Source organism: Perca flavescens, chromosome 9, assembly GCF_004354835.1.
Source record: "Perca flavescens isolate YP-PL-M2 chromosome 9, PFLA_1.0, whole genome shotgun sequence".
Lineage (NCBI taxonomy): Eukaryota > Metazoa > Chordata > Actinopteri > Perciformes > Percidae > Perca > Perca flavescens.
This window is the reverse complement of record NC_041339.1, coordinates 33,086,880-33,113,532: the sequence shown is the minus strand read 5'-3', so window position 1 is coordinate 33,113,532 and position 26,653 is coordinate 33,086,880. Positions and strand designations below refer to the sequence as shown.

Here is a 26,653-nt window from a genome sequence, read left to right as displayed (position 1 = left end):
ACAAAGATTGTAACAAAAATGTAGCCTGACGTGGTCATACTCAGATTCTAGTCTGAATATGAGTCAGATACTGCTCCGCTGGGCTGTAATTATGGGGCGTTTCAACCGAACCTGGAAAGAAAATGCCTCTGCACTTAACTGGATAGACCTACAACCAATCAGAACAACGGATAGACCTACAACCAATTAGAACAACTGGATAGACCTACAACCAATCAGAGCAACGGAGACAGACGTCCCAGAAGCTGCGAGTCAAAGGCAGGCTTCGACAGAGCAGAGGCGGCAGTTTCCGTGTCGTGCGGACGGACGTGATCGCGGTTCTCTGTTCCTCTTTTAAAATGAATGCGCTGTTGATATCTTCTACAACAGACACAATGGCAGCCATCTTTGTTGTAAACGAATTTCAACCCAGGCGCTCTTTGGTGATGTGTTTGGTTATGTTACTGTTCATCATCTGTCCGTCATCGTATAATGCCCGCCCTGACAATTTGATTGGTCCGAAAAGCTCTGGTTCGAGCACAGTTGCTCCACAACGGATCAAGTCCAGACCGAACTTCCTGACCTCAAATGTTGTGGGCGGGGCTAATGACCGTCTATCACTCCGGTATGTCCATTTTGTTGCAGATCTACGTAGGTGCACGTGCACGACCTGTGATGCCTTTTGCATAGGTATGCCGGAGTGTCTGTCACACATCCCTCAAGAGCTACTGTAAATGAAGTAGCCATTTGTAGAAAGTCAGATAGTCGCCAATCATTGCTGAAAACATGTCGTTGCTGAAAACATAAAATAAATTATAAAATGAACTGTCGGGCTCAATTTTTAAGCCAAGACGGACAGGAAGTCCTAAAAACGTAATCAGAATAATGGAAAGATTCAACGCTTACAGTTCCAGGACAACCAAGCGAACTTGATCTGCTGATTGAAGAACGTGTGAGGTGGTCAGAAGCACCAGAACAAACAAGTACAGTAAGGGGACCTTGAGTTGAAATTGTTGCCGTTTTTGACAAAACAACCACTGAATGAAACCACTTTAAACAGTATGTTTCTTACTTTATTGGGCAGCAGAGATGGCACAGTACAAAGCATCAGCACCAACTTTAAATCTTGATAAAGACAGATATTTCAGTCTGACAGCAGCTATTCCAGTTAGCCACTTGCACACTGCCTGTAAGCTACATGAGTGGCCGTGTGTGATTAGCATAACCAACATAACTGGGACTGCCCTACACAGTAACAATGAAATCAACTCATTTAGTGGCTTTGAGATTAGATAAACAGACATTTGTGCCCAATCTGGTGAAGCAGAAGTTGAAAGTGACACTAAAAAACAGCGATGAGTTAGCAAGTGAGGCGATAACTGAAAGGATACGGGTACGGTTCATTTGCTGATTGCGCATAGATAAGAAACAAAGAGTGCAGTATAGTGGTAGGTTAGAGTGGATGACGTTTATCTCTTGACAGGCTGGATGCAGGAGGGCTGGAAGCAGGTGAGCTGGAGCTGCATGCTGCTTTTAAACTTGTTCAACAGCTCTTCCAATAACCTGGCGGATGAAACAATGAATCATGTGAAATTCATCATTAAAGCATGAAGCAAACACCGAAAGAAAAAGATCTATTTTCTAAGTACCCAGTATGAGACTCACTTCTTATCGGCTCCGCTGTGTAGCTGAGGAAGGGCGTCCAAAGCCAGTTTGAAGCTGGCGCTAGAAACAAAGACGCTCGGTTACAACTTGTTGAACTTTATTAACACTGGAAACGAGAAAAACTTGGTTCCGAATAAGTCTGAAGGCGCACACGCTGACCTCCACACATGAACACATACTTTACATGTACGCACACACACGCGCACACCACAGTGGGTGCGCACAGCAGAACCAGATTACTTTCACTTCCTTTCCATAACCCACCAAGTAACATAAATAGGGATTGTAGTGAGGGATGTGCGACTGCTAAGATTTATGTTTGTGACATTCACTACCATAAATCACTCGGCGCATAATGCAAGTTCCCGTCTGTGCCATTGTGTGACCGTGTGTGACCGTGTGTGTGTGCGTGTTGCACTTACTTGCTTTCAGAGTTTAGGTAAGCGGCTATGGCGTCTCTCAGAGCACAGAGTTCAAGTCGAGCCTGAGGATGGTAGGAGGGAGGGGGGGATGGGGGTCGGGTTTTATAAAAAACAAAACAAAAAGGCAACAGAGAAGATGAAATAAAAGGAACATCTTCAACTGTCAGCAGTTCAAATATGGCGTTAACAGAAACGACCAGAAATCCCCCAACAAGTGTGAGGGTCGACTTATGAGTCAGGGTCTTACTATGAGTGAGAAAGTGGTCTATAACTGTGTGAGTGCGTGCCAGTGTGTACCTGCAGCGCTCCGTTCTTGCTGAAGGAGGACACACATTGCATAAGACGACACATCTCGTCCGCAACTGACTCAACAATTCGAGACAAAACCCGAGGGACCAGGTCCTTAGACACTGTGAAGACCTGACACAGACAAAGTTGGTGATGAAATCATAAGACAAAAAACAGCTAGTTAAAGGCAACGTTTGTCCAAAGAACAAGAGAAGAGTTCATGGTGTGTGGGAAGAGTGTCGGTTGTTTTTACCTCGGCGTGAACTGTGATGATGTTGACCAGAGCTTCCTTCAGGTAGTTCCTTACACCTGAGGGAGAAGAAGGCACAGCATGAACATTAAGTCCAGGTAGACGGGAGGTTGAGATGCTAACAAATAACATTTTAGAGATCACATTGAGTATTTCCAGAAGTAAGAATGTGTCTGACAAAGTCAAAGTTTCTATCATTATGCACAGAGATAAATCAAACTTTTGTCAGAGAACAGCTGCATTGCAAAGTGCTTGCATCACTTGTAGGGCTGTCTTAAACCAGAGAAAATCTTGGTCAAACTGAAATCCTACCTACTCTTCAACCAATCGATTGGTCATTGGGGAAATTTATTTTTTAATATCAACTAAATTGTCCACAGCGCACCGAGTGCACTCTACCTGATAGTGTTGTGCGTCCATGGAAGCGGTTTTTCCTGAGGCCACTATACGTTTTGAATGTTTTGCAAAGCCAGCGCTGCGTATTCACTCAATGCTACAAACACCAGCAGCGTGACGAGCCGATGAGCGTCTGTTCTGTGTGCTGAATGTTTGGAAGTTTTTTTTGGTCGCAGAGTAGGGCTGCGCAATTAACCGCAATTGCATCGAAACCGCAATATGGACTAGTGCAATATCCAAATCGCAGGGGGCAGCAATATTTGGTAATGGCAAAATATGTGTCAAACCGTTGTGAATGAAGTATTGTGGTGCTGCAGAGACGTCCCGGCCTACAAATCCTATCCTACAGACTAAAGAAGAAAATCAGTTTGGTACAGATCCTCGCAAAAAAAAAAAAACTAGAATCATTTTAATTTCTTTCAATGTTAATCATTTTCAATGAAAATGAGAAATAATGATACAAAAAATTATCATTCCCTCCAATATTGTGAATCATATCGCAATCGCAATATCAGTCAAAATAAGTGTGATTGGATATTTTCCTCATATGATGCAGCCCTATCGCGGTGATGAAGAATGTTCAAGTTGGGTTACTGTCACTTTTTACCCAGCCGTCTACTCACGGTGGAGGCGGGGCGGGACAAATACCACAAAGACCAACCGTCACATTCTACATGTACAAGTGCTGACCAGCAACAACATAGGAGGAGAAATTAATACTAAATTAATACTGCGGGACTGCATACATTTTCATCTCTATGTGCGTGCTTCAGCCTGTCCCTTCATCCAGAGCATGTACTCTGACCCGACCCACATGGTGCCGAGCTTTGACCACGGACGTATAGCCGCCGGCAATTTGACTTTTGTGATTATTCTGTATCATAGCAGTTGTTAATTCAGTCAGCCGCAGTGGTGTAGTCTAATGTATTATGATGGGTATACTGTACTGTATATAAATATATTGGCCTATATATATGGGCCAGAATCTGTCTTTGGGGGAGGGGGGCATATTATAGTGGGGGGGTCAGGGTGTCCTTCCCCCGGGTTATTTTGAGCATCAAAGACTTTATTTCCTGCATTCGGATAACTTTTATTCACCAATTTATGGTGGAAATGCCTTTATTTAGCGAAGAAGAAAAACACAGATGACAATTCAACAATATATCAAAAATATAATGGAAAGTATGTTGTTGCGTGTCATTGGGCATTTTTTAAGAGGGTATATGGAAATCCTGAAGCTTTCTTAGTGGGTATACTGCGTATATCTGCGTATCACGTAGACTACACCACCGGTCAGTCATCATAAGACAATAATTGTAAAAATATCACAGTGTAAACTTAAACAGTAACTGGTGACTGTACAGGCTTAGGCCGAAGCAAAAGCTTCTATATGCCTATCCTATGTTCTTGTCGGTTACATCTACCCACCTCAAAAGGAAAAGGGATAAGAGGGACAAGATATAAGTAAAGAAATTATTTAATCACATTTGTAACCCTCAAAAATTGCATTACAAACAATTTCCTTGAAAACCAAAAAGGGAAAAGAAACCAAGATATTATTAAGGAAACAAAGACATTAATTATTCACATTTGTAAACGTCATAGCAACCAGAGTCAACTAAAGGTGTCTCAGCTGGAAAAAAAACGCTGCAGCTCCGAAGCTGCTCTTCCAGTTTTGCTTCTCTAAAGCCACCTACGCATGATCCGCGGTAAAACTGCTCTGCGCTGGCCGTTCCATTGTTTTCCTGTGGGGAGAGCGGTGCCACCCAACCAGGCACAGCGCTAGGATTTGCCCCTGTGTGCTCAAAGTTGAAATCATTTCAACTTTGACCTTGTTGGCGCTGACTAGGGTTGGGTATCGTTGTTTTTTTTCCGCCCGATGTAGGTGCTAAAGCGATACTTTTAAAACGGTGCCGGTGCCTAAACTGTGCCTGAACCTGAAGGGTACTAAACAACTGTTGGCGACATTAAAGAACGGCTTGTTTATTGCTAAGGCCAAATTAAATGATGGGTAGCTGGGTGTTAACAGTGTAACTTCTGTTTTTATGGCCTTTTGTTGGATTTTGTAGACAATTGTATATCTCTAAATGAAAGATAGACAGATAGATACTTCGTTCATCCCCTAAGGGGAAATTTGGGGTTAAAAGAAAGTATCATTTTTAGTATTAATACCAAAACTCAGGAGTTGTATTGGCACTAGTATAGATAATTTGCATAAGGGAGATTTCTATAGCCATGTCAAAATCACTGGATTAAAATAGCAGCTCATAATTTGTGATTTTTAATGATGAAGATTTGATCCAGGGAGAATGTTTGGGAGTTGTTGCTTAGGTTGTAAACTGTAGGTCTTAAGAGGCACAGCTCCGCCCACACCAGTGAGGTGTCATCATGTGTTATTTACCTAGACAGAAATCTAGGTAAAAGGTGAATGTAAGTGGCTTTTCAGTGAAATTGTCATTGTTTAAGCGATTAAAAATTTATCGGAAACCAACGTCATTTGTGCAAGAAATGTGACTAAGTGAGAGGACTTCATTTTCCATTGATCGTTATTGCTTCATGATATGTTTGACTCTTAAGAAGAAAAAAGTGAAAAGATGCATGCAAATTTCAAAATAATGCAAATACATGGAGCTGGAAGTGTATTATTTAAACTTTACACTGCTCAGTGAGGAGAAAAAGAAACAGGAGAGATCATAGTTAATGTGTAAGTTTTAACTCTAACATTTAATGAACTCTAACAGCGAAACAACCAGAGACCACAACAGACTCAAAGTACTGAAACTGGATTGTTAATGCCTTGCAGTGCGCGCACGCACACACGCACACGCACACGCACACACACACAAACACACACCCTCACACCAACAAAAGGGCAACAAGTGAAAGTATCATATCCTAGAACTGCGGTTTTGTGTCCAAAATGTTCCTCTTTCACAGGCAGCCCAAACACACAAACACACACCGGCAGGAACACACCAGAGCAAGGCCCAACTTTCGATCAATACTGCCTTTCTAAAACTGTGTAAATCTGAAAATTCACCCAGAGCTCTAACACACACCCCAACATGTTGCCTCACATCCTCTGCTAAGGTAAACCACATATACACATTTAAGTTTCACCTGGGTTTTGGTGCATCTGGTGAGAAAACAGTCAAACTGGTGGTTCACAGACATCGCTGCACACCCACAGCACAACACAAAGGCCATGAGACCTTTAGGGGCACCAATAGCGGTGTTTACAGTAAGCCATCAAAGAGCCGTACTTTACACATGACACATACGAACCACAAAAACACAGATCAAACCAGAGATGTCAGATTCTCATCCCACAGGACTGTTTGGGGCTAATTTCGGATATTAACGGGGTCAGTTAGTGGTGGCTGTGGGTGATTTCCCCCGCGCTGTACAGTACCTGTAGGTGATTGACAGTCTCTCCAGTCAAAGTATCCAGCGCAGATGCCGGGCTCCAGAGAGCCTGCGATCGGGTCAGCTCGTCTCTCGATGTAGGCCTCAAAGAGTTTTCTATCCAGCTCTCGAACCGCGTCCACACTCACCTGGCAGGCCAAGGACACGCAACATTACCGCAACAAAATGGAGAAATGCATTATGAGCATACAATACAGTACATTTTTATAAATAAATCCATCTATCAATAGATACACATAATCCATGGTCTATTTATTGTTGTCTTTCTTAAACTGCACGTCTACATTTGTACGGTGAGAGCTTCTGACAACCAGAGTCAAAATCTTTGCATGTGTCAACATACAACATACAATCTGTATGCAGAGTTTCACCAAGTCAAATTTAAGACTTTTTAAGAACATTATGAATGTTATTTAAGACATTTATCACAACATCAACTAAGCCCTAAATTCATTTGTTTTCAAGCCAAGTATCGCTAAACTTGCACTTCCCCATAGCTGAAGAATAAAATCCATTTTATGTCGGTGGTACAATCTGAAAGAGACTCGCACCAATAACACGAAGGCTGATTGGCTGCAATAAAAGTGTGACAGCGAAAATTATATTTGGACTAGCCAAAGAAAGAACGACAAAAAGACCACAGAATAAAAAAAAAAAAAGATCATTAAAAGGTAACGTTACATTGGACGTAGGAAAATTAAGACCTGTTTAAAAAATGTTAAGACCTAGAACACAATACTTCAGTTAATTAAAGACTTTTTAAGGTCTGAAATTTTGATTTTGAAATTTTAGACTTTTTAAGACCTGTGCAAACCCTGGTATATAGGGATGGGCCATGATAGAAATAAGAGTATATTTTCAGTAGTGATATAGGTCATCGATTGGTGAAAATGGTTAAGACTGCACTTACAGAACTTTTCTACCTTAGCACATAAAAAGCTTTACAATTTCATCACGCATGCATGCACAGTTTGTAACTGATTTACTCCTTCAAATGAAAGGTGAGGGGAATTTGACTTTTTCCAGTGTAAACGGTACAGCTGTGCCACACAATGAGGCAGCTGTGGGTTAGACACTTTTTTCAAAGCGATATTAATAACTAATATTTCTGGACAAACTGTCGCCCATAGCTTGCTCTCTAAACGCTATTAAGACGAGAAAAGTAAACGTCTAAATCAATCTTTCAAAGAAAATGATGTTCTCCAGTTTTTACAGGAAAACCAACCGAACACTTCTTTGCTTTGTGAATCAGCCATTAGTCATTGTGAGTGTGTGTAAGTATGTGTGAAGAACAGAAAGGGGACCAAATGTGGAACTGAGCTTCCAAGAGAATGACCTTTACTTTTCTTTGTTAAGAAAAAGAGTCATATCTTTAGCATCTGTCTGATCAGCCTGGTTGTTAATGACAACTCAACACACTTCTCATCAGCAGTATGAGGCAGAGCTGAGTACTCCTTTGGTAAGAAATGGTAAGACCTGGAGTGTTAAACTGACCCGTGTTATTTTCTCGGTCCCCGTGAGGCCGTGTTTCTCAAAGTGATTGGCCAGGTTCAGGAAGGTGCGTCTCTCCAGGTATTGGCAGTTACTGAGGATGATCAGTAGACGCTGCTCCTATACACAGAAAAACAAACATTTATACTTTTATGCTTCTCATAGGCATTATGCATTCCCAAGCCCCTGACCTTAAAAAAAATCAGAACTACATGCCTAACCCAACCCTTACCCTAACCCTTAAACAAAGTCTTAATCCTCAAACAGCTCTTTGAAGAAGCGAGTACCAAACAAAATGTACCAGCTTTTCCAAATGTTCCCATTGAACTAAAATGTCTTCACCTTTCAAAAATGTCCTTGCTTTCCTCAAATATCTTCTCTTTTTTAAGTGTTCTTAGCTAACTTAAATGTCCTTACTTTGCAAAAACGTCCTTACATTTCTAAAATGTCCTCACTTGGAGAAATCTTTTCGCTTTGGATCAATGTTCAACTTGCCAAAAATTCCTCACTTTTCAAACATACTTCCCTGTTCTTACATCCTAAAATCTCTTCACTTTCCTCACACATTCCCCTCTTTCCTTAAACAATGACACACTTTGCAAAATGTCCTTATCTCCTAAAATGTTCTGCCTTTCACAAAAACGTCCTTACTTTTCTAACTTGTCCTCATTTTTCTAATATGCGTGGGTGTCTTCCCAAAATCGTCTTCGCTTTGCGGAAATGTCCTCACTTGCAAGGTCTAAAACTCAACTCGGTGCTCACAAATAAATTAGTACAACAGCACAAACGCACAGTAATGCATACAAATGATCAAAACACAAGCACACAAACAATGACAGGAGGGATATGAATGGTTAGCCTACATTTTGACAACCACAAATGATGGTTGATGAATGGTTGATGTTGACTGCAGACAAAATAGGTTATAGGAGACTTCAGTGGGCTGATGTAGCCATATATCTATCAAGTAAATGGTAGCCAGGTACCATCCTTGTTTGTATGTGGTGGTTTTATAGTTTGTCAACTTGCCAAACACTAGATTTCATATCATGATATTTTCATATCACTCGATGCCCTCGAGTTTTGCTGCCTAACCTCTGCTACGCACATTCGGTCTGGGGAAACCCCGTCCGCACCTTGCTCCATTTCCCTTTACCAGAAGCACTCTACACCCTGCTCTTCCTCCTCCTCGTCCTCCTCCTCCCCTGTGCTTAACCCCCTTCACTAACATATCAAACTAGTTACAGGAAATGAGGACGTATCTGCTTCTTGTCCACAACCAGGAAACAGCCTGATAACATTTTGTGGTTTGAATGAGTATGCCACGTGTTTGTCCTGTTGTGTAAAGGACAGAGCCCACGCTTTGGTGACGCTGGCAATGTGTGATTTCAGGTGTAACCCCAAACAGTTTAACGGAAATAATAAAAAAAAAAAATAAACAACAACAACGAAAAAAAAAAAACGGCACGCTTACAGATGTTGGACTGAAGCCCTCGTGAACTGCAGTAAACCGATCTGGGGAGCACAGGTCCACTGAAATGTTGCTGCACACAGAGGAGAGATTGTAAGACGTTTTCAGAGTCAAGCACACTATAATCAAAGATATGAAAAAGTCATCCAAATACTTACTGAGGTACATTAATGTCTGCATCAGTTTTAGTGCTCAGATGCTCCAAGGAGTTTATGAAAACCTGCGTTGAACACATGAACACACTTGTGAGGCATGGCTCGTAACACAACAGAGGTGCCATCCTCATATCTTACTCTACATGATAAACTGGCTCAGTTCACAACAGATTTAGCCTAGATCTTAGGTACATTAACATAAGGTGGGTCATAAAGTGGACAGTATTTATACCATAAGGTGCAATAGGTTATCATTTCGATGGCGCCTATACACACTAAACGAAACAAAGAAAAAAACAGTGTTGAAAGTTCACTGCATCTCAATTCATGTGAGATGGCACAAATACATTCTTGGTGATAATCTGTGTCAGACTGAATGATATCGGTTAAGCTGTACGATGTAAATAGAATAAAACAAGTGCAAATTTGCGATAGCTGCGACCATGTACGTGCATGCACCTGTGCGTTAATTAGCGTACACAACACACACACACACACACACACACACACACATTTAAAAATTAAGAGCTAGAATTGGGGGTCTACTGCATGTTAAATGGGTTTGAGATGTCTAATATTTTCAGAATTTCTATTTATAAATACAGTTAAGTTAAATACAAATTTCTGTGCTTTTTGTGTGTCGGTCAAAACATCCATAATGTAACCATATCTGTCATTGTGGCTGCAGGCTGACAGCTCTTACCTTCATGATGCCCATACTGAGCTCTGTGGCCTGGTCCTGGACCTGGTCCAACTGCAGCACCTGAAGAAAAGGCAATAAGACACATCAGACTAGTCTTCCTATCCTGTTCAAGTTACATCAAATCAGACATTGTGTTACTCTGTTTTGTGTGTTTTTATTGCCATGATATGTTGTGTATCTGGGCTCCGCTATTCCTATTTTAAAGTGTCCCTTTAAGGATGAATTCAATTTAATAATTAATCCTAAAAACAGAGCATATAATATAATGAATGGTTTCTTTGTGTGAGCACAGTCTCATACGACTGCTTTCTTTATTTATTAGGATTGGATGATTGTTGCTAAAAACGTGATCAGGACTGCTTTGCTCAATGATGAGGCAGTTATGATTGAAAAACTGTCAGGGTTCCCTGTGCACTGAAAATGTTCTTAACTACAGCTGCAACTGTTGAACAGTGTGCTGCGACAGTGAAACACCCACAAGCTCAAGTATGACATATTCAAAGAGTGTTCGAAACAAATGTCTCTGACTGGCCAAACAGATTACATTGATGTACCAAAACACAAAGTGGTAACCAATAAGGGAATTGAGGAGGCCAAAGTTGTGGATATGATCATCATATGAATACTTCCGCTACTGTATTTGCATTAGGGTATTGTGCTAAATTTTCAAATCCAGCAATGATACCAATACAGTGACTTCGATACCGGTTCCTAAACAATACCAATTTTATAAAATCCATTTTACCAAATTGAAATTACATTACGGCACAAATCTTTTTCTTTTTTTTCAGCTCCTACTATGTAAGCCCTGTCTCTGTGTGTAAAGGAGAGTTTTGTAACGCTAGACAGCCAATCACCAACACTATTAGATATTGGTAGAAGCCATGCTGCATGCTTGTTGGCTCACTTAAACTGATGAGATTTACTCATTACGTATTGAAATTTGGTATTGAATGACAAGGTATTTTTCGATACTCGATACTAAGGAGGCAATCCTAATTTGCATTGATGATTGCAGGTAAGAATCTCACATTCATTTCTCCAGGTTTGATCTCCAGGGGCTCTTTGAGTGACTGCAGCATCTGGACAACGCACTGTTCAAACTGTGAAGGCTGCAAAAAAAAAAAAAAAAAAAACAAGGGAGAAAACACGTAGATTACAAAAAACTGGCTCCTGAAAATAGGCTAACATTTTTATCTGTTTCCTGAGCAAGGATGCAAACACATTATGGGTGAAGAAAGTGACAAACAAACATACAGAAAGTAATGTAATTTGCTTATTCAAATTTGATAAGCAAATCAGTCTAGTGGTCAAATCCAGCCTTTTCCAGTTGAGACTGTTGGCAAAGATGAAGGCCTACCTTTCTCCTAAAGACTTGGAGAAAGTTATTCATGCTTTTATTACGTCTCGGTTTGACTACTGCAACTCTTTATACTTGGGGATCGATCATTCATTACTAAATCGGCTCCAGTTAGTACAGAATGTAGCCGCTCGCCTTTTAACCGGTACAAGAAAACGGGAACATATAACACCTGTCCTGGCCTCCCTTCATTGGCTTCCTGTACGTTTCAGGAGCCATTTTAAGATCTTATTGCTTGTCTTCAAGGCTTTAAATGGTTTGGCCCCTTTGTATCTGGCTGAACTCTTACATCGCGATACACCAGTGAGAACACTGAGATCAACCAACCACTTGCTTTTGGATGTCCCAAAAGCTAGGCTTAAAAGTAGAGGGGATCGAGCTTTTGCCGTGGGTGCTCCCATCCTCTGGAATAGCCTTCCATTGTATATTCGAGAGGCGCAGACTTATATATATATATACACTTTTAACCCTTGTGTTGTCTTCCCGTCGACCGTGAAACTTTTTGTCTTGTTTTGGTCGTCTTTTTCAAAACTTTTGTCGCTTTGACCCCAAAGTTTTTGTCACGTTTTTCAAAATTTTTGTCACTTTTTTCAAAATGTTGTCACTTTTCCCGATGTCGTTGTCGATTTCTTTCTGCGCCTTTTGACATTTTTTCTTCCCACATTTAGTGAATCTTTTTCCGACATTTTTGACACTTTTTTCAACGTTCTTCTATGATTTTTTTTCTCCAAATGCTATTAAATTGAATAAAAACACCCACATTCAATGAAAGAAGTGAACTGATCATTTATTTTAGGGTGAGGCTATTTGCACCCCTGGTACAATTAGCAGTGTATGCTATTTGTACCCTGGTGCAATTAGAAGTGCTATTCGTACCCTGGTGCAATTAGAAATGAATGCTATTTGTACCCCGCCGGTGCACACAGCAATGTGTTCTATTAATACCCCGTCTGGTACAAATATCAATGTATGCTATTTGCACCCCTGTGCATTTACAGGACCTTGGCATATATTTACACACAGTTCCATACTACTCATGTATTACACCTTTTTGGAATATTATCGCTCTGACATTTTTACCCTAACCATAACCAATCCCACTCCGAAAAAATTTGCATTCGCGAGCCCTGACTTGCGCAATTGCATGCAAATTATCCAATCCAAAATTACAAAATCAAGATCGCATCACAGGGGAATCGAACTCCTAACCCCCATACCAAAGGTAAGCATTCTAACCACTCACCTAGCAGTTCTTACAGAATGTTGAATAACTCTTTACCACTTGCGGGCTTCAATCCTCGGTTGCTAGGTAACCGTACTGTATACAAAAAATTGTTACTAACAAACCAACGGTTGTATGCTTTCACTGAAGACAGAAAGTGCAACTGTAGTATCCATTTTCCGCTAGAAATTCAATTGTTATAAACTTTAGAGACAAAACCTTCCTAATATGCCAATATGTTTCTGCTGTCATGGAAGATGAACGTCCGCCATGATTTCGGTGCACGCGAAAACGTGTTTTTGTTGTTACGTCACAGGGTGTGAATAGCTCAGCTGTGTGGCCGAGGCTATTCGGGGGTGCAGATAGACACTCCGTTTATTTTACTTGTGAAGAACGCTGTAGCAAACCATCCACGTTACTTTTTTTTGTTTCTGAAAATTTGGTTAAAAGAAACCCAAATTTCTGATATAGAAACCTTTTGAAAATGGGTCAAATTTGACCCGAGGACACCAGGAGGGTTAAGTCCTTGCTAAAGACGCACCTTTTTACTCTGGCCTTTGGTCCTAGCTGAGTGTGGGCATCAAATCTCTTTCACTGTGTAGGTTGTTTAATGTTTCATATTTGTAACTATGTATTTTTACGTGATCATTTCTGTATTTGATACAGTGGCACTCATAAGTTTACACACCCATGTTAAAGTTGACTAAAAAGAGGAATAAAAAAAAAGAAAATCATCTTTTGGAAATTTATCTTAATGCCTTAATTAAAAAAATTAGGAAAAATCCAACCTTTAAGGACACCAATTTTCTTTGTGAATGACTAATGTATTGTGAATAAATAAATGTTCTTCCTTAAAATACAGGGGGCATAACTATACACACCCCTATGTTAAATTCCCATAGAGGAAGGCAGATTTTTATTTTTAAAGGCCAGTTATTTCATGGATCCAGGATACTATGCATCCTGATAAAGTTCCCTTGGCCTTTGGAATTAAAATAGCCCCACATCATCACATACCCTTCACCATACCTAGAGACTGGCATGGGGTACTTTCCTTTAACAATAAAAATCTGCCTGCCTCTATGGGAATTTAACATAGGGTTGTACTTACTTATGCTCCCTGTATTTTAAGGAAGAACATTTATGTATTTATTTACAATACAGTCACAAAGATTGGTGAAAAAAAATTGGTGTCTTTAAAGGTTGGATTTTTCCTCATTTGTTTAATTAAGGCATTAAGATCAACTTCCAAAAGATGTTTTTTTATTCCTCTTTTTAGTCAACTTTAGCATGGGTTCATAAACTTATGAGTGCCACTGTATTCTGTCTTGTTCAGCACTTTGGTCAACCAAAGTTGTTTACTGTAAATGTACTATATAAATACATTTGACATTGTTAGTAAAAACAATTTCTTTCTTCTTTTAAAACAGAAGGCGGCCTACCTACGCTGACTAGAAAGTGTGAAATTGCAATTCAAAGTGCAATACTGATATTGGTCTGTATCTTTTGAATGTGTATCTGACTGCCACGTGGCGTCTCTGATTCCTCATTATGATAGGACATCCTGCTTGATGCAACAGCACATCCTTACCAGGCTGGTGATTCCCTCATTATCCACGACCCAGTCCTCCTTCTCGGCGAGCCTCTTGACATCTGAGTGTACAAAAAGCACAAATATGAACCGAAAGGGCAATTACTAGAAACCTCTCTACAGTTTATTGAACTCAGACAAAAAAAGAAAAAAGCCTATCTATATATGAAGTGTCATCACTTTCACACAGGGTCGTTACAAATGAAAATATGAACAGAATTAAGAGTTTCCGAGGGAAAACCACAACATGATATCAAATCGAACCCTTGCCGACAAGACCACAATTTGATGCGAGTGGGGGGGGAGTTAACTGAAAACCAGTCACTCTTCTCAAAATGACCATGCCTAACCACAAGTGAAACCAAACATGTCTGGTTTTAGTCTCATAACACTTTCTCCATTACTACCCTAGAGTTGTACAAGGTAAAATGTGGCAGTTGAGGACACTGACCACTAAATACTCAATGGAGGAATGCAGCAAAAACAGAGGTGTCTTTACTGTCTGTGTTGGGGTTTGTACAAAAGACAATATTATAAATCTTAAGTTGATTTATAAAAAAAAAAGATCTTTCAGCTTGTCCTAATTCAATACATCATACTACTTGTATACAGTAGGTAATATATGCTTATTGTTATAGTATACTGATTTTGCGGTTATCACACAAACACCAGTATATTTTTACCTTTTTTTTTTTTTTTTTTTTTTTTACAGGAAATGATACAATACATGCACACATCAAACTGCTTCAGTATGACAAATCAAATGTCAAATAAACTTAACAAGTGTGTTTCTAAAGATACAAAATGAATTAGTGAATAGTTTTCTAAGATCCTCTTGGTCTGGAGCTCTTGATATATACACAGTACAGTAATGACTGGGTTTAGTATACTTAACACTTCTACTTAGTTTTCCAGTGTGAACACACCTCAATAAAAACTGCTTTGAATTAGTAGGTTGTTCAGAATTTGACAAATCTTTTTTTTTATAAGCTTGAAAAAAAAATGTATTTAAAAATCAAATATACCAAAATCCAGGTTAAAACAGAATTATAAACATTTGCGGCACAAATTATATTGTTTTCCAGTCAGTGTTTCAGTATTTTTCACCAACTGAGATGACATTGCTGCATAATCAGCATTTTGTTTAGAACATAACATGTGCCTAGGGACAAAACGAATCTTTTGAAAAGCTTTCGATGATCACTTGCAATCTAAAAGGACGAGCCCTAGCTATGACCTCTGCCATCCGTTAGTGTTCCTGCTCACCTTCGGTAGCGTGCAGCAGAGTCACCATGAGGCAGTGAACTCTCAGCTCCAGCAGCAGATCCTGGATCACCTGCAGCAAATCGTTTGGGATCTCCAGAGCAGACAGAGCCTCGTGACAAGCCCTGGACAAGAGACAACAAAGGAAACGTCACTTTCATTCTTCATCCATATGTCAAAGCTGCAATCTAAGTTCAAGGCCAAGCTCGGCTTCCTTTACAGAAACCGCTCCAGATTCTCAAACTGGACAAACTAATTTCCATTTCATCCTTCAAAACCGCCATATCATCCTAGTTAACCAACATACGCTTTTGCTTTTCCACATCATCATTTTCCAGCTAAATATTTGTATGGTTTCTCCCTCTCTTACTCACCCATGTACCGGTGTGTTCCTCTAGGTATATGTGTATACTGCTGTCTGTGTTGTACTTCAAATTGTATTTTATGTTATTTAAACAGTATGTATTTCTAATGTATTTTCTTTTTCTAGCCCTCTTTCCCTTTTCCTGAGTGTCAGGACGCCATTGTAAATAAGAACCTGTTCTCAATGACTTACCTGAAAAAATAAAGGTGAAATAAAAAATAAAATAAAAACAGAGAAAGTAAGAGAGAGAGAGGGAGGTCATTAAATGGTATGGCAGGCATAAAGTAAAAAAAAAAAATCCTGCATCTAACCATGTCAGAACTGCACATAATCAATGAGACCTATTCAAACCTGACGGTGTGTATGATTTGTGTGAGCCAGGCTCCAGTGAGCTCCGTCTTGTTCTCCCAGCCTCCGTAGAAACTCAGCTCCCCGTGGGGCAGGGTGGTGGGGAGGAGAGCCCCGCGAACCAGCTTCACCAGCCGGTTGGTCATCTCCTCGATCATTTTCTATAAAACACAGTGAGACGTACAAACAAGGTTGTTTAGGTGGCAAAACAGCGATGAGTAAGAATCTCAAAATAAATTTTTTTGTGTAAACAGTCACAACGAAGCATACTTTAAAGTCATTCTGTCTCTGTCTGGCATTCTTCTTGGATTTTTCCACCTGCCCAGATTTCTCTCCAGTCTGCAGAAAGAAAAACGAAACACAAATTTTTTCATTTTTTAACATTTTTCATTATTCTCCCATTTATATCAAAGCCTGCAGAAATAAAACTTTTATAACTTTTTTTAACATGAACAATTTAGGATTTTTTTTTGTTGTCAAAAGATCCCATAGAGAACCATATCATCCTAAATAGCATGTGTTGAGGTTAAGTTGTAGTACTTTTGTTGGGCAAATAAAATAAAATTTCAATCCATCGTATGTTATAAACACAGAGTAATGTGGTTGTATTAGGCCCCCAAAAGGAAACCCCTCAAATAAAATAATCAATAAAGGTCTGTAATGTAAAGCTGCAGTGAAACAAGATTTTTTTCTTGTCAGGTTTGTCACAACAATGTTTTTTCTTTTATTTTTACCATAAAGTTAAAGAGCCACTCCACTCAAAAAACTATTTTCTTTCATAGGCAATATTTGTATACTGTTCTTTGTGTGACAGTGTGTTCTGTGGATTCTCAAGAGTAATATGGACACTACTGGACAGATGTGTTGGTGAGGATTTGAAAAGATACTCTGAGCATCACAAAGGAAATCCCAATCACCTCCATTGTTTTGGGAAGGAAGGAGAAACCTCAAAGAAGGATATCAAGGTATCTGAATGGCTGGTTTCCACGAGAGGTAAGCGGGACAAAATGTTTTTGTGATAAGGGTGAAACCATCTGTTGTGTGTTGTACACCGTATCTTTTTTTTACCTGTCACTGTAAAAGCTTTTCAGGTATTTACCTCACTGAAAAGACTTCCATTAACATATGAGATCCAAAGCTTCCAGAAGTTGGGCAACTGACCGATCACCACATCTGACAGCTTCTCCACAAACTGCACCTGCTGCGGGGTTTCAAAGCGCCAGGCTGGAACAAAGACACACACACACACACACACACACACACACACACACACACACACACACACACACACACACACACATTAACTGGCACACAATACTTATCTATTCTGTGCTGGGAGGTGATGGGGGACTTAAAAAGAATAAAGTAGCAAACCACACTGACTTAGAAATGTCAAGGGTGCTTCTGTAATTCAAAGAATCAAATCATCTTTAACTTCCAGGCACACCAGGCTTCAGTTCAGTCGCATAACTCTTATATAATGTTATTCCCCTAAACACTGTACACACACACAAAAAAAAAAAAAAATGCACACTCAGAGTGTGCCTCAGACAGGGAAGCCCCTCTCCAGCACAGAGCGTGTGGGTGAGCCGTAATGTGACTGCGGTGCTCACTGCTGGGTCGTGGTGTTCGCAGGCTGCCCCCTCTCTTCAGAGACGCCGTATGGCTGAGCCTGCCGAGGGCCGACGGACGGGTATCCCCCTCTGGGTCCAGAGCGCAGACACCCACTGACAGACATAACAAAAGGACGAGAAGGGGAGAGGGGAGGGGAGGGGAGGGGAGGGGGAGAGATGAGAAATGAACTTGGAGGGAAAAGAAACAACATACTTCAGATATAAAATAAGCCATTTTCATAATTCCACATTCCTCAAAAAGCTCAGCAGGCTTTCACACCAAACAATCCTCCCTCGCCCCGCTTGGCCTTTCTTTATTTGTGTTCTGATCCATCTCTGCCGTGGCCCACAGCTGAGAGAATGCACCCTTGTTTCCAGGGTAAGGAAAAAATATCTGTGGGCTTTCGTGAGCACTGGGGTGAAGTGAGTTTACGTCGGCCACACTGGGATCAGTTGCGTCTGATCCTTAGGCGAGCACCAGAGCTCCACTAGATGGCGACAGGGAGCTTTGCAGCAGCGACAAATGAGAAAGTCCTTCTGCAACCACACAACCACACACCAACACACTTATCTCGGCTAGTGAGATAACTTCAGTGCAATGGATCTATGAGATATCTTTAGGATAACAGAATGGGCGAAAGTTGACGGGAATGAAAGTGAAACACTGCAGTGATGAGAGGGGATCAAACTTACTACAATGAAAATGAAACTTGGGAGACGAGTTCGTGCAAAACTGCAATACGCCTACATGTAGTTTGTCTAAACGAAGGGAGACGGATGGCCACATTTCCAAAACATGTCTCTGACACACACAGAGAAAAGTGTACTGGTGAGTCACAGACTGAATGTAACGTGTAAGCAAGTATTGAGAAATCCCCAAGCAAAAGGAGCAAATGTGGTTGAGCCGGCCGTGCACACAACACAAGACAGCCATCCAGTCTAGAAAATGTAAGGAAATTCTCGATTGAGTCAGATTATCTGTAAACACACGGAGCTTTCTCACGTTCTCTCACACACACACACACACACACACACACACACACATACACACACACTGACACAGCCCATATGGGGCTGTGCAGAGTCTGTCTCTGTGATGTTTTCCTCTCTTTTTACAGGGATGAGAGCTGCTGTTGATCCAGGTGTCAGCTGAACCCCCGGCGTCCTCAGAATGCACAAGTGTACGTGTGTGTGAGACAGTTTAGGCGCGCGAGTGAGAGAGAGAGAGAGTGTGCGTGTGTGTGCCAGGCTGCTTTAAGCATTCAAACTGTTAATTATTAGGTTAAAATATAGGAACCGCTGTGTATGTGTGTTGAAGACACTGAGACAATGTGTCTCTGCTCACTTCCTTAACAGGTCTGATGCTTCTCTGCAGGTCGGATGAGTTCCTGTTCCCCAAAGGGTCACTGACCCTGACCACACACACATCTGCTTTCTCTCTAAACGAGCACACACACCTTACTGACTCCTGTTTAAATGTAGTTCCTTTCCCACGTTACAGAATATAAAAGATTGTAAGATTTTCACGGAAAAGTACATATTCTTTTTGTATTTTCACCCACATTTTATGTCCTTTAGACCCAAAAGTTGTTATGCTTCTTGAGAAAACATTGACCAAGATATTTTATAGTAAACACAGTTATTTTGATGCAGTGACAAAAGATGCATCTAGTAACCAGACACAAAAATGGAGGTGGAATGAAAATGAGCTTCAAAACGTAAAAAAAAAAGCAACAAATGTTAAAACTACCCGGTTTGCTCTGCAAATGTTTTTTTTTTTTTTTTTTTTTTTAAATCAGCTTATTTTTTGTATCTTCATTTCAATTTGTATATGCGAGTTTCACCAGCTTTTTCAGATTAAACAGATAAACGGACAATAAAGATAAAAATAAACGGATAGTTTCTGGATTTGTTGGGGGGAATCTTTAAAAGTGACCCTCAACAATACACCACCCTGCACTGATACACAAGAAAACACTTGTGTAAAATCATAACCGCATGTTTCCCAGTCAAATGTACAAACGCTACAATCCCTCTAATTGTTCACTGACAAACTTATTTTTCTACTAGCAAAATGTCCTGCTAATTGTATTGACATTGGCTGAAGAAGCGCTGCTCGGAAAATGAGAAGTATCAAAGTTTATAATTGAATCAGGCAGAGTCAGATTGCCAGCACCGGGGCATGATGGGAGTGTTTAGACATACGGAAGCAACTTGTGCTGCTATGCTTCCTCACAGGAAAACTGGAACTTCAGGCTTTTGCTTCAACAGAGATGGATGGGTCCATTTCCCGTTTATGGCAATTTATAGGGTAATTAATGGAATCATAACTCCATCAGAACGGCCTCTGACCTCATATTCTGGACTCGGAAACACAGGAGAGAGAGAGAGAAAAAAAAATGACATCAGTTACTGCAGACATGGCTGATCCATCACAGTAGACTAATCCTTGCCACGTGTGATGCTGACAATCGCATAAAAGATGGCTTAGAAATACACTGAGCTGGTATATGTGATACAAGGAGGAAGAGGAGGCCGCCAGCAGAGGGGTAGGCTGTGAGGTACCAGTTAGGGGGGTTTCTGGCTATTGGAGAGGAGGGGTAGGGGTGGGAGGGAGGGGGAGGAAGAGTCGGGTCGGGAGAATGTAGTGGATGTGGTTTTATGATGGTGGCTGTTAAAGGGCTGCCTGGGTGGAGGGAGGGGTGTTTCAAGAGGCACAGGTTTCGTACGTGGGCGAGAGGTGAGCAGGGGATGGTAAATAGCTACCAGGTGTGTGTGTGTGAGGGGAAGAGGTGGGGATGAAGGGGCTCGCTGTAAAGTGTGACAGCAGAGGGGACAGGAGACAGCTGGTTGCTGCAAACTACAAGAGTAGAAATGAACACTGTGCACCTTTCAGTATGCGTGTATGCTTGTGTCATTTTTTAGATACTGGCCTCACCAGAAAAATGACAGCGTTGGTCAATTCATTGTTTTACCACTTAAGGGCACCCAGTGGAGTTTTTTGATTTGTAGTCGTGCTGTTTTGTTTTTATTGTGTGCCCTGGTAGCACCCAAACCAAGGCCCCCCAGGGACAACACTGAGCCGAGCATCGCAAACACTCTGACATGACATTTTGTGTTATCAGGAGGGTTTTACAATAAAAACTAATAGGTTTCAAACATTAGCATACGTAACCTTTTTTATGCCCTTCAGTCAGCTGACTCAGCCACAGAACTGAGCATGCTCTATGTGCCCAAAAAGTTCAAAGTTTGAAAAACCGTTTGTTGCTGTATGGCGTCCAGCTCTCCCATGGCAAGGTCCCCAAGGTCCCATGGCAAAAAAATGTCACTTTATGAGGTTTTTTAACATTAATATGCGTTCCCCCAGCCTGCCTATGGTCCCCCAGTGGCTAGAAATGGTGATAGGTGTAAACCGAGCCCTGGGTATCCTGCTCTGCCTTTGAGAAAATGAAAGCTCAGATGGGCCGATCTGGAATCTTCTCCTTATGAGGTCATAAGGAGCAAGGTTACCTCCCCTTTCTCTGCTTTGCCCGCCCAGAGAATTTGGCCCACCCATGACAGAGAGACATCATGGCTTGCAAACGAGCAAAGTGCCAGTTGGTCAAGGCCACACCCCCACCCTCCACCTTGACCCCCTTGACCACTAAGGCCTATATAAAAGAGACTTCAGATACAGTATTAGGAGACCACTAAGGTCTATATAAAAGAGACTTCAGATACAGTATTAGGGGACCACTAAGGTCTATATAAAAGAGACTTCAGATACAGTATTAGGGGACCACTAAGGCCTATATAAAAGAGACTTCAGATACAGTATTAGGGGACCACTAAGGTCTATATAAAAGAGACTTCAGATACAGTATTAGGGAACCACTAAGGTCTATATAAAAGAGACTTCAGATACAGTATTAGGGAACCACTAAGGTCTATATAAAAGAGACTTCAGATACAGTATTAGGGGACCACTAAGGTCTATATAAAAGAGACTTCAGATACAGTATTAGAGGACCACTAAGGTCTATATAAAAGAGACTTCAGATACAGTATTAGGGGACCACTAAGGTCTATATAAAAAGAGACTTCAGATACAGTATAAAAGAGACTTCAGATACAGTATTAGGAGACCACTAAGGTCTATATAAAAGCATCCAAAGAGCACAATGTCATGGGACCTTTAATAAATCCAGGTACCAAATGAGGACGCACAAGTCTGTACACGAGCACGCGGGTGACATAATGCACATTCCCGCTGATGGGTTTGCATTATTCCAAGGACCCAACGACAATTATTGGCATTAACGAACCAAGAAACTATCAATGCACCAGCAAATGGCAGGGTAGAAAAAAACCGCTTACGTGGATGTAAATGCAGGTTTCAAAATATTCCAAAATTCGGTTTTGCAAATGTCTTGATGAGAAACAGTATGTAAACAAAATTGTGTTTATTTATGAGAGAACCTTTAAAAACAACCTACATTTACATTTTCCTTAAAAGCAGCCTCGTGTGGTTGTGTGAATAATGACTGTCCTCTCTCGGTGGCGGTTACCCAACGTTTTTCACAACACCGCAGAAAAGTCTTAGCACGGGGGTCGGGGTGGATTTACAAATGCATGACCTTGACAGTGATGACGGCAACTCATGTCCTGCCTAGAAACAAACCAAGTTTAGTTTCTTCTTAAATATGAAGGATCTCTTAACCAAGCAGATTTAGTTAGCTTAACTTAAACAGAGCTTCACCATAGATGTGGCAGATCAGCAAACATCCATGAGACTTGTTTGGAAAAGTCATATAGGTCATTTTGGAAGACACTGACAAATGACCGGTTATGTGTTTTAGGTATGAAAAACTATGCAAAAAAGTTTGTCTATTTATACGGTGTCAGTATTGTATTGTTTGGATATAACGTTTCTCTTGAATCACTTCAAGTTTATTTAATATATATTTTACTGACATATCAAGTAAATAAACTAAGTGTAAGTATGCACTTTTGCAAACCAGCAATTTTATTTTTTAGAATAGCTGGGTTGCATTTGATTTGCAAGCAATTTCAGATTCACTCCCTGCCACATGTTGCTCTGCTGTGGAATGCAACTGAAAAAGGGGCCATCCCTGACATGATAATCAAGATGATATTCGACTGTAGAGAGGCAGGGAGCACACCAAACCCCATATCCATCAAGCCTGAGCCCCGGAAACCACTGTTACCCTTAGCATTAGACATGTTTATGTTCCAGCTGCACTGTGTGAAGCAGCCACCCACTAACAATGTATTTGTGTGTGTGTGTGTGTGTGTGTGTGTGTGTGTGTGTGTGTGTGTGTGTGTGTGTGTGTGTGTGTGTGTGTGTGTGTGTGTGTGTGTGTGTGTGTGTGTGTGTGTGTGTGTGTGTGTGTGTGTGTGTGTGTGTCTAAGCGTGGTTGCCATATCGCTGTTCCTGAGCGGACGGTTTCACATTCACATTTTTCTGCTGGCTGATTTAACAGAGGAACAGCTTAATTGGGGTTAATTGTTCCAATCCATCTGTGAAGCTGTGTGTGAGCGAGAGAGAGAGAGAGAGAGAGAGAGAGAGAGAGAGAGAGAGAGAGAGAGAGAGAGAGAGAGTTTGTATGTGTGCGTGTGCAGTAACATGGCAAGCCCTGAAACCCAAATCCAAAGCCAATGCTCCCTCACTTTCATCTTATTCATACATTCATGAAAAAATAAACACGCGGGCCTCGAGCAGAGCAGGGGAGGGCGGTGACGGAGAGGGGAGTGCTGGTTCGACGGGAGAGGCAGCTGGCCGCCTCTCTTCCCTCAGCTACCAGTACCATCAGACTCACATGACATCCACCAGCCACTCGACTGGAAACGCTAAATAGGGGCTTCTCACTTCATGTGTGAAGCGAGTCGTGTGTGTGCGAGTTAGTTAGTCACCTCTCTGGCCACTGATGAACTCCTCCCTGCAGCTTTGCATCAGCTGCAAGATCCACTTGTGCTGAGCGTAGATGCACTGCCATGCTGGGTCGCCCGGAGCGTGCAGGTCAGACAGGTACCTACACGTGCACAAACACACAGGTGTGAAACATTTGCATTCAAAGAAGAAGAAGACCTCTTCTGGTGAGACGCGCTGGCTTGCAAGCACAGTAAACATCAAAAGGAAGGAGGAGTGAGCAAAACACCAATCACGGCGAATTCTATGAACTGTATCCACAAACACTTCACCCTCTTATCCATCCTTCATAATTCCATAATCATCCCTCTCCCAGGAGTTTATTTGCTGGGCATCACTCAGTGACCTGTGGGCTCTCAGAAGACTCTCTGAGCTGTGGCCTGGCTCCCTCTGCTGTCATCCAATGAACCAACTGCTCATTTGTTTCTCATTAGGTGGCATCTTTCAAAAAGGATTGAGCCAGACTCGCAGGCACAAAACGCACACATGCAGACAGCTCCCACCGTCCACGGCAAGAGTAAACAGGAGCTGAGTGGGCGTTCAGAGCCGTGCCTAATGCAGCAGGATGAAAGATGTTGCCGTGTGGTTGAGAACTGGTCTCTGTGATCCTGACAGGTCGGTCTTAACAATAACAAATTGAGAGAGACCACAAGTATGAATGGGCAGAAGGAGGGAGGGGGGGGAAAGAGGGAAAGAAAGGCATGGAAGAGGGGAAAAATAGAAACAGAAACAAGAGAATGGGACAACAGAAAGCTGAGAGGACACCGTGAACGTTCAGAGAAAAGTGAGAGGCGGACAGAGGAAAGTGGACGGAGGATGAAGTTCTGGTAAACAATGACACAGCCAGGCATCAAAGAAACCAATCGACGTGTAATGAAGGCGTATAAGAGATATGTCATGACTTTATAATTCATGTACACAGACTGTTTCGCAATGTGTAGAGATTGTGTGAAACGTGTCAAGACAGAGAAATGTCAAAAACAAACACACTGCAGGATAGTGATGAAGGAAAAAAGAAATGCTTCACATGTAGATAATGAACCCGTTATGTGAAAACACATCAAAGAGTAAGAGATCTATAAAGACCACAACATGACGACTGGGAGAAATACAGACAGATGGTATGAAATGGTTATGAAAATGTTTAAAGACCTGATGTATCTCTTCTGGTCGTGCAGCGTTGACGGGGTCTGCAGCAGTTTCTCCAATAGGAGACTCCTCAGAGCCGAGATCCGCGTCTCAACCTCAGCATACACTAGAGCAGAGAAACAGCAAAAACAATGGATTCAAAGAGTGATTTTCTTTTTTTTTTTAAACTTAATTTCATTCATTTGTTGAGATTAAAAAAAAAAAAAAAAAAATGTGTTTACCTTTTTTTGAAAACAGGGACTTCTGTATTGCCAAAGAGAGATTTGGCTTTCTCGTAGTCATTGATGACCACATCGTAATCACCCTGAGAGAGAAAAGTCAGTTCAGTTAATAATTCAGCCCAGGACGGGGTTTTTTTTCTTTTCAATTTAGCAATCGTGACACACACACTGTGTGTGTGTCACTGTGTATTTAAGCCTCTGTAGCTCCACCCTCTGGATGACAGCCATCCATGCTGCAATTTAAAACAAATAGACACACTGTACATACTGGGGATAGACCGTGCAATGGAAAAACTGTATTTAAAAAAAGTAACAATTCATGATTTAAAAGGCAGCTTCACAATCATAATAACAATCCCATTTGTTGCCGAGCAAGTTTGCACTTCCAAGAAATTTGCCTTGGTGTGTTAGGTGCATACAGTAAACAATAAACATATTAAAAAGGGAATATACAATAAAGCAAAGTACTGCTACGGTCAAGAGCATAAATACAGAATAGATATATTACAATAAAAAAATATAACTTTTTGGAAAGGAAAAGAAGGCTGTAAAGTTCCTACTGCTTTAGAATCATAATGTTGAGTGCCCTTTTTTCTAATAGGACTGTGGGAGTTCTCAAAGCAGCTCGGGAAAACTAGGGAGTTATAAAAAACCTGTAGTCCATATACAGAGTTTCTGCAGTCAAATGTAAGACCTTTTAAGACCTTTTACCAACTAAGCCCTAAATTCAGTTTTTTCAAGCCAAGTATTGCTAAACTTGCACTTCCCCATAGCTGAAGAATAAAATCAGTTTTATGTCTGTGGTACAATCCGAAAGAGACTTGCGCCAATAACACAAAAGCTGATTGGCCGCAATATACTGTAAGTTGCATGTTGGTCTGATTTGTAGTCGAATACAGCGAAATTATATTTGGACTAGCGAAAGAAACTACAAAAAAAAACGTAGCATTAGAGGTAGCTTTGCATGGACGTAGGAAAATAAATAACTGTTTAAAATTATTTAAGACCTAGAACACAATACTTCAGATAAGTTAAGACTTTTTTAGACCCCATGGAAACCCTGATATAACAAATGCATTTGACTCATAACTGAATTTACTAAATGTTTTTAAAATCATGACAATAATTACTGCCTCAACAATAAGCACACTCAAACGCCTCTGTGACATGGATGGTTTGAACAAAAATCTCTTATCATGAGTGTGTGTGTGTGTATATATATATATATATATAAATTATGCTTTTATGGTTCCACACGTCCTTGGTTTGTTTGCTGTTCTTTTGCATTATGTTTATATTTATATATTTATGTATTTAATTGCTACTGTAAGGCCAGTTTCCTGTAAT

The 26,653-nt window shown here is 40.9% G+C and overlaps 1 protein-coding gene across 1 annotated transcript in view; it reads right to left on the bottom strand.

Moving 5' to 3' along the window:
- Positions 1-1,030: 1,030 nt before the first annotated feature.
- The window catches only part of exoc2 (exocyst complex component 2), a 57,727-nt gene continuing 32,104 nt past the window's right edge, over positions 1,031-26,653 (bottom strand). The window contains exons 9-28 of the mRNA XM_028588178.1: positions 25,310-25,389; positions 25,089-25,193; positions 23,921-24,039; positions 18,008-18,121; positions 17,494-17,618; positions 16,665-16,733; positions 16,398-16,555; positions 15,686-15,807; positions 14,420-14,481; positions 11,278-11,358; positions 10,247-10,306; positions 9,547-9,608; positions 9,392-9,461; positions 7,921-8,037; positions 6,413-6,554; positions 2,608-2,663; positions 2,364-2,486; positions 2,067-2,128; positions 1,645-1,704; positions 1,031-1,542 (exon numbers count right to left, since the gene is read on the bottom strand). Of these exons, the coding sequence (XP_028443979.1) occupies positions 1,449-1,542; positions 1,645-1,704; positions 2,067-2,128; positions 2,364-2,486; positions 2,608-2,663; positions 6,413-6,554; positions 7,921-8,037; positions 9,392-9,461; positions 9,547-9,608; positions 10,247-10,306; positions 11,278-11,358; positions 14,420-14,481; positions 15,686-15,807; positions 16,398-16,555; positions 16,665-16,733; positions 17,494-17,618; positions 18,008-18,121; positions 23,921-24,039; positions 25,089-25,193; positions 25,310-25,389 (1,881 nt within the window). The 3' untranslated portion in view covers positions 1,031-1,448. The remainder of the gene's footprint in view (positions 1,543-1,644; positions 1,705-2,066; positions 2,129-2,363; positions 2,487-2,607; positions 2,664-6,412; positions 6,555-7,920; positions 8,038-9,391; positions 9,462-9,546; positions 9,609-10,246; positions 10,307-11,277; positions 11,359-14,419; positions 14,482-15,685; positions 15,808-16,397; positions 16,556-16,664; positions 16,734-17,493; positions 17,619-18,007; positions 18,122-23,920; positions 24,040-25,088; positions 25,194-25,309; positions 25,390-26,653) is intronic.